The sequence below is a fragment of the Nipponia nippon genome, unplaced genomic scaffold (genome assembly GCF_047370975.1).
Source record: "Nipponia nippon isolate SJK-2023a ecotype South Korea unplaced genomic scaffold, ASM4737097v1 scaffold_3, whole genome shotgun sequence".
NCBI classification, from domain to species: domain Eukaryota; kingdom Metazoa; phylum Chordata; class Aves; order Pelecaniformes; family Threskiornithidae; genus Nipponia; species Nipponia nippon.
Window position 1 is genome coordinate 16,398,332 of NW_028262347.1, and position 7,991 is coordinate 16,406,322.

At 42.1% G+C, this 7,991-nt stretch overlaps 1 protein-coding gene across 2 annotated transcripts in view; it reads left to right on the top strand.

Annotated features, from left to right (window-relative positions):
• DUS4L (dihydrouridine synthase 4 like) overlaps nucleotides 1-1,793 on the top strand; it is a 38,134-nt gene extending 36,341 nt beyond the window's left edge. For both annotated transcript variants that reach the window (XM_087765718.1, XM_087765717.1), the window contains one exon: nucleotides 794-1,793. In XM_087765718.1, coding sequence (XP_087621844.1) covers nucleotides 794-832 — 39 coding nt within the window. In that variant the 3' untranslated portion in view covers nucleotides 833-1,793. The remainder of the gene's footprint in view (nucleotides 1-793) is intronic.
• The last annotated feature ends 6,198 nt before the right edge of the window (nucleotides 1,794-7,991 follow it).

The following is a 7,991-nucleotide window of genomic DNA, read 5'->3' on the forward strand; positions in this document are numbered from 1 at the left end:
CTGGGAGCCCTGCTTGTTTTTTTTTTTTTTAAGTTGTCTGGCAGGTGTTGGCGTGTTCCATGCCTGACGTCTGTGTCGGAATTCAACCAAAGTTCAATAAAAATGAAAGTTAGCCTGTCTACAAGTAATAGTCTTAGGAGAAAATACATGATTGATGTTAAAATTATGGTGACTTGCTTTTCAAGAAGAGCTGTTTGTTGGTCCTGTATTAATAAAATAAAAAACAAAAAAGGCAAATTTGAGCTGGTTATAATCTTGTTCCTGTATTCTGTGAAGCCACTTACTGATTACCAGCCTCACCCTATACTCTTACAGAGATTCCTCAGCTGATCTCTGTGTTCGAATTAAGACCACCATGCATGTCCTATCTTTGTTGTGCTTCACTGTGTAATGAGCCGTAGTAGTCTTGCTGCATTTCAAACAGTCTTGTGGTCTAGAACACACATCTTTACAGTTTTCTGTGTTTACTTCTGAACGGAAAGAACAGAAGGTACTGAGCACACAGTAGATGCAGCTTCTAAGGATAAATCAGCTGATAGAAAATGTTTCCGGCTGAGTTGCTGCACAGTTCAGCTGTAACGTGAACAGAGAGCAGAAGGCAGCTGCATGGCTGTGACTGTGGTAGGATCAGAAGCACGTGTTATGTGGGGTAGTATTGGTGGGACTACAGCTTTGAAGGGTGCATGGTGAACAAATCGGGTATGACTGCAAGGGGACAAAATGCGGCATCTGGAGTCAACGGTTTCTGATCTTGCCAAACATAAAGAAATATTTTTAATCTGTCTCTTTTCAGGACAGTTTAAATGAAGCAGAAGACAAGAAAGACCTGTAGGTGTATCAAAGACGGATGGCATCGGTGCAGTTGCTTCAATGTGAAAAGCCGTGTGCTGTTCAAGCTCCTAATGCATACCTGAAACAAAACTTGATTTTTCTGAAAAGCACGTGCACTGCAGGTCACTATTGAGATGCCTCTCATGTATCTTGGTTGCCAAAATATTCTGTGTTGCAAATAAAATGTTAAGTGGCTTGCCCGATTTACCATGGAGATTGTCACTGCTCTTGTGAGGAGAAACTTGAAAATCTTTCAATTCCATCTGGAGCAACTTGACTGTTCTCCAAGCTTTTGCCGTACAGAATGGTAACAGATCATGTACCACTTGCTTGTAGCATTTGAGTGAGGTTGTATGTCACTCTATATCATAAAAACACAGTTACCTAAACTTCCTTTGCAACACCTGTTTGGAGTCTTCAGAAATTCAGTTACCAGTGTGTTGAAGAAGGCTGAAAGCTTTTCATCAGCCATTCTACTTCAGTGGAAAATTGAGTGACAATCAATCTAAGGAAATAAAGAAGGAAAACTGCATTTCTAAATCCATCTCACTAGCTTGTGACTTTCACTTAGCCACATGGATGAGTGTATTTTAACAAGTAATATTTTGCATGGCTCTGGTTTATTTTTCTTTAATATATTGGGTTATTTCAGTTTTCATAACCGAAGTTTTGGGTTGGTTGGTATTAACATTCTGTACTTTTACCCTGTTTACATCTGTTTACTCTGTATGTGCCACCTAACTTCTTTTTGCCTTGCTAAGTAAAAATTCTTTTTAAATGTAGACAGTCGGGTTTGTTTTGGTTTTGTTTTCATGGATACGATACCTCGAATAAATGTGCACTGTTTTGCATAAGCCCTTTTTGGCATTCAGAAAGTTGTTTCGAGTTTCTTTTTTAGTTGGTTCCAGTTTATATTCGAAGGTTGGATGCGTTTGTTATATTAAAGGGATTGTTTAAGTTCATGAGTTTCTGGGTTTATTCGTGTAAATCTCTCCCAATATGCTATCTCATCAGAATTAATAGGTATATACACAAACAACAAAATGCACTTCTAACTTGGTGATGTTTAACTTTTTCCTGGAAATACAGCCTTCTTCATAGGGGTAGTTTTGATTGCTCTGGAAATAGGATTTGTTTATCTTAGAATATAAACGTAGCGTATTAAATACTATAAAGCATGTTAACATAGCATATTAAATACGATTGCATATGTTTTTAAAAAATACCTCATCCTTGCTGAAGTAGTACAGAATGTGTTCTCAGAGATTCTGCAACACTGGAGATTTGTTTTTTCATACCAAAACTTTCAGGAACAGCTACAGATTTTAATATCTGCATACACACAGGTTTTGGTGATGTAGTCGAATGCCTTCCCCCCCCCCCCCCCCCCTTCTGAAATATTTGGAATTATGGCAGAATGTTATCTCCAGTCTGATCTGAAGACTATGGTTGGAAGCCTTAGAGGTATAACAAAAAGTGCTGTTTTTAAGAGACCTAAAAACTCACCTGTTTTCCTTACTTTAAGACCCAGAACAAAAGCAAATATTAATTACTTATTACTTCCTGTTGTTATCTACTCACTGAATTTCAAGCATTTCTTCCTATAGTACAAGTAAATAATTAGGTTGATAATTAGCAGCTTACAGTGAAAGATGTCATGCACTGGACTCTTCACTCCTAAAACTTTATGTTGGAAAAAATAACATGGAACAAAAAATGGGTAGTTGTGAATGTACTGATGGTATCAATACTTCTCCTTGAGAAGCAAGTCCCAATGCTTTATGGTAATTTTTGCTGTTGAGCATGACTGAAGTGTGCAGGAGCACGTGGTGGTATGTACGGCTCCCTCAGAAGCTGAAACGGTGCCTGGTATTTTTAAACGTGCAACATTCGTTCAACATGTGGTACTCACACGCTGCCCTCTGCAATCACATCGGTCACCTCAGCATCGCAGTGTCCCGCTGGCTGCTTGGAAGATGGGGATCCACTTCTTGAGAGATCAAGGAGACAACAGCTTAAAACAAAAAACCCCTGCATATCAGGCCACAGAGAATGTTTCCTTAATTGAAAATTAGAGATTGCTTAAAACCCTTTACTTTCTACTTTGCCTCCAGTCATTTCTTCTGTCATGTCTGTTATTTGTATCACTGGATTTCCCCGTCGCAGAGTAGAATATGTCCATCATCATTTTTCCACTTGTCTGTTGTGGATGGTTGCACGTTCGACTGCGTCGCGTTATCACATGCTCAGCTCTTTGGAGTCCCAGATTTGCTAACGTAAAAATAATCTTTTGTTACTCATGTTGAAAATATTTTGTAATATCTGCTTTGTAGAACTGTATTCTTGGAAAGAACATGTTTCTTTTATGAAACTAGAAGTCTAAATAGTACATCTAGAAATTCCAGTAAACGGCAAGTCTTTCAGAATATTTTGCATTTGCATTGTTTCACAGTACTTCATACGTGTTCAGAGTCTGCAGGAGTCTGGGTTGATCAACTTTAAGTACAGTTTTCTCTTTGGTAATGTTTTAAGTTATGGTTGATATACAGGGAAAGAGTGAATCAAAATTTCATGGTTTTAACTCCTGATCTTTCAGGCCGTTTGGTCAGATTTTGGTCATGTTTTCCTGTTTTGTAGAAAAGAGCTGAAGAAAACATGAGATCTCCACAAATAGCGATGGAATCAAACTCACTTCCTGTACTCCTGTTTGACAGTTGATTTAATTCTGGGTATGTCTCCAGAAGTAAGAATTTAGAGCTCTTTATACTCTAAATAATGTCAAAGTAATTGTCTGGGTTTTCTGGAATTTTTTCTTTCCTTCTTTACAAAGTAGGAATGTGCATTTTCAGTACTTTGGTGGAGAAGCATAGGAGAGAGTATTAATTCTAAAAATATTTGCACAGGTTTAACTGATAGTAGTTTTCAAAAAAAATTGAGATGTGTTTTCATGTTGGGTTTTTTTGTGGGTTTTTTTTTTGTTTTTTTTTTTTTTTTTTCATAAACCCCTTTTTCTGCTGAGTCAAGAAAGCAGTGAGGTCATGGTAGGTGCATGAGAACTGACCTGAATATTAATAGACCTAACTACATGCTTTGGTGTTTCCTTAAATGAAAGCACCCTTAGCTAACCAGGATGTTTTTCCCCCCTTCTATTTTTGCAACAAACATCTGATGATATATCTTCTTTAACAACATAAATTGTGCACAGTCTTTTCTGAAAATGTGCTCTTGCGTTAGCACTACCTGTATTTGCTGCCACGGTAGTCCCTAGCTACGTAGTCTCATTGAAAAGACCCTGTGCTTTCCTAGCTTGTTTTGAAGGGTGAAAGCTCCGTTTTTTACTCGGCATTGAAATAACATTTAAGTTTGGTTTTCCAAATGGTGAAGTTGTTGTGGAAGTATTACGTGACTGCCTCAGTTCTCGAGTGTTCCTTGAAATACTGAATTTATTTCGTAAGCCCTTTGGGACAGAAACCCTCATTTTGTCTTGCCTTTGGACGGTGCTTATCCCAGTTGCAGTGTGTGATATGGGTCCTGATGCAGCCTGATACAAATAATTCTACAGCTAGAGTTAAGTTGGAAAATCAGCTCTGAGTTGTCTTTCCAGTCCTCCAGTACTCTGTGCTGAATATTGCTGTGTACATTAATTGTGTAAGGTCTAAAAACATAGTTCTGGAACTGAACATCCCCAGTTCAGGAATAATGTGGAATATTTTATTTTCTATGATAAAATGTAGTACTTGTGTTTCACTCTTGAGGCAATGTGCAACTAGGGACGGGCATGGCAAGGTGTGTTTGTGAGGAAAACAAGAGTCCCTCTAGCTTTGTGTCCATCACTCTGAAATACAATCGTGGTCCATAGCAAATTCCGATTATCATCCACAAGTGCAAGTCTGCCCTAAAATGTTGCTGTTCCATCTCCAGCTTTGGGAGAGCTGAGTGGAGGAGGGAGCAGGCTACGCTCCTACAGACCAGGACTATATATGCTAGAGGATTCCCTTCTGAACTCTGCCAAGGGTCTCGGTCTACACCAACACAACCAAGTCTGGGGTGTTCAGATTCCCAAACACACTTGGGTGCACCGGGGTTTAGTGGGTGGGAGCCTTCCCGCTGTGTTTAGTGACTAGGGGGAGTTAGATACCAGCACTAGCATGTCCGTTGGACGTGAGGAGATACCGATGCCAGCTACTAAGGAAAACGAAAACGGGAAGCATCTCTCAAAACTCATTTGTCTGGAAATTGGATACCAATTGCAGCTGTGATAAAAGCATGTCTGCAAGACTTGCAGCTTAAATAGTCATAGCTTAAATTCTTTCCTTTATTCTGCCTGAGATCAGACTGCCTTGTCTGATTGGGTTTACTCTTCTCTTTGAAAACACAGCCAGAAGAAGCAGTAGTTTTAGTGATAATTGTGTTTTGTGAGGTAGCTTAATAGCTGCTCACCTAGAAAGTGAGACCATGTTGTACATCTTACTTAGCCTAAGGTTTAAACCCATGTTCCTGTAACTATGGAAGAAGAAACTAAGTTGGCTGGGAAGGTGCTAAACTACTCCTTTCCTTTTGAGTTTAAGACATGGTACAGAAAAGAGACAATGTGGGAGGAAGGAAGAGAGGGACTGTTATTTTTGGCTAGTAAGGACAAAATCTTAGGCTTTGATTCTTCTCCAGACATGACTTAGGCATTTAGAGTTAAGGACTTGGGAATAGAGCATACTGTGATACTGTACGCAGGGACCTGGGAACAGGTTGTTTATCTCATACCAAGTACAAAATGAACATGATCTAAGTAGGAAATAGTAACAAATAATGTGAACAAAAGGATTTAGAAGACCGATATAGATTTCAAGCTAACAAAACAAGAAAAAAAACGCTTGCCTTCTAGCTTGAAGGGTTAGTGGTCCAGGAGAAGGGGACGCTACGCAGGGCAGCATCCTGAGTGGGGTCAGCAGCATCGCAGTTTAGAAACTCATTGCTTCTGACTTCACATGGATCTGTCTCTGTGTGTAGGATCCAGTCTGAGCTAGGGTTTGCATTTTTATCCTCTTCCTCAAATAATTTTCTTTTCAAATACTGGTAAGCACATCATGTTACACAGATGGAGCTTTTTTCCTTGAAACTTCTTGTCCTCAAACATGCATACTTCTGTCCTGCCAATATACGTGGTCCTACAGAGTTCTCATCTGTCCATCATCTGCTGAGGATCCTACAGCATCTCATCAGCCGTGAGGCGCTGCACCTCAGAGTTCAATTCAGCCAGACACGGGCTGCAGGAGACGAATTTGCAGCGAGTGCGTTACAGTCAATTCAGATTCTTCTGACTGTGGTCTTCCTGTGTTAATCGCCATGTTCAGTATGACGTTTTGTCTTCTTGATATCACCAAGTTCTCTTCTAAAATCATAGTTAGATGAATAATAAGATAATAGTTTTGTGGGAATTCTAGGAGAAGAATACATAATACGCATCCAGTCCTGAAAATTATGTTCTATGTTTTAAGTGTAGGGCATCTATGTTGGGTTCCTGGGCATGTTTTTGCTGCTATTATTCTTTGCTTTAATGATTAACCTAGAAGCCGTTATACATTCTGGAGTCATTTCATTGTCTTTGTGTTAATTTTAGAACCTAAGAAGATGTTACAACAACAGCTTTTTAAAGTTAGATTTCAAAACTACTTTTCATGCTACTCCATTTTTATCAGGAGTGGATTCTAACTCAGTAGATTACTCAGTTTTGATGCCAGCTCAGTTTTCTGTATGTGCTTTAGTATATGTCTAACTGAATCAAGCTACTATTCTGTTTTCCAACATTAATTCCATTTCCCCGTAGTATTATCTGCTAGCAAAAACATCTGAAAGCTTTCCCACTCTGGAGTGAGTGACATTTACGTAAGACTACTTTCCTTAAAACACAAAGTCCTACCGCTAGACATTAACTGTCAGCTTTTACTCACTCCAGTGCCGTGCTTACGAGGTTTTACAAAACTTCACTCGGTTTGGGAAGCTGGCTGTTTTGTTGCCCGATACAACATTGCTCAGATCAAAGCATTTCAGCAGTTTACTCAGACATTTCTTACAGTACAGCAGCAGGGGAAGCCTGTTGCGGAATTAGAAAGCCTGAACTGTGTTACACTACGAAATGTACTTTCAGCAAGTAGCTTCCTTCCAGTTTAGCCATGTTGGCTTCAACATGCCTGAAGTCAGGACAATACTAAAATGCTTTGAAACCAAGGCCATCGAGAATATCCACACCTGAGTCATTCATTGAACAAATATTTTGCTTGATGCAGTACCCTCAGCACCAATCTGGTGTTAGTTGAAACATTGGCACTGATTCTGGTTTCGAAACACCTCCGGGGGTGAGAAGGACCCATGCTTCGCTTCACTCCTGCAAGATCTTTGCTAGGTTGTCTCCATACGTAACGTGGAAGAGCTGCAATGCAGCCAGCAGTACTCAGCATGCAGGGCTGGCTTTTTCAGCCCCGGTCTTATCTCTAATTCTAAATTGCAGCAGGGCTGCCGAGGAGTTTGTTCCCTCGGACCCCCCTTGGGCAAAGTAGAAGCTGCAGCCCTGGGCCACCTTCTGTCATGCCAGGTGTGACACACAGAGCCTGCAAGCTCCGAACCGCTTCTCCTTCCCGCCGAGGAGGACGGGTGAGACCAGGGACGGTTTGGCAAGCAGAGGCAGTTTATTAGACGTTTGTATCTCTGCGTGGAGCCAGTTCCCAAAGCTTGGATCATGGGATGCAGCAGGGCTTTGGAAGCTCAGAGGAGTGGGCCAAGCAGCCCGTGGGGTGGCTAGTCCTCTCTCGTCCCCTCGGGCTCGCCTTAACGGCGAGCGCTCGCTCTCGCCGCAGGCCGCCGTTGGGCAGATGGCTCCTCAGGGCCGCTGGTGAGCGGGGACGAGGCCAGCCACCCGTCGGTGGGGTCCGTGTGCGTGCAGGCAGCCCCGCTCCACAGGCCGCAGAGTAATTCCCGCCGACAACGACCCTCATCCCGCGCTGTCCCCGGGCGGCATGCCCGCCGGCCGGCCAGCTTTGAAATGCGGCCCCCCGCCCCGAGGGGCCGGGAGGGGCCGGGCCGGCGGCCGCCGCGGGGCTGGGAGGGTCGCTGCGGAAAGCGCCGGCCCGGGGCAGGGCTTGCGAGGGGGCCACCGGGGCCGGAGGGGG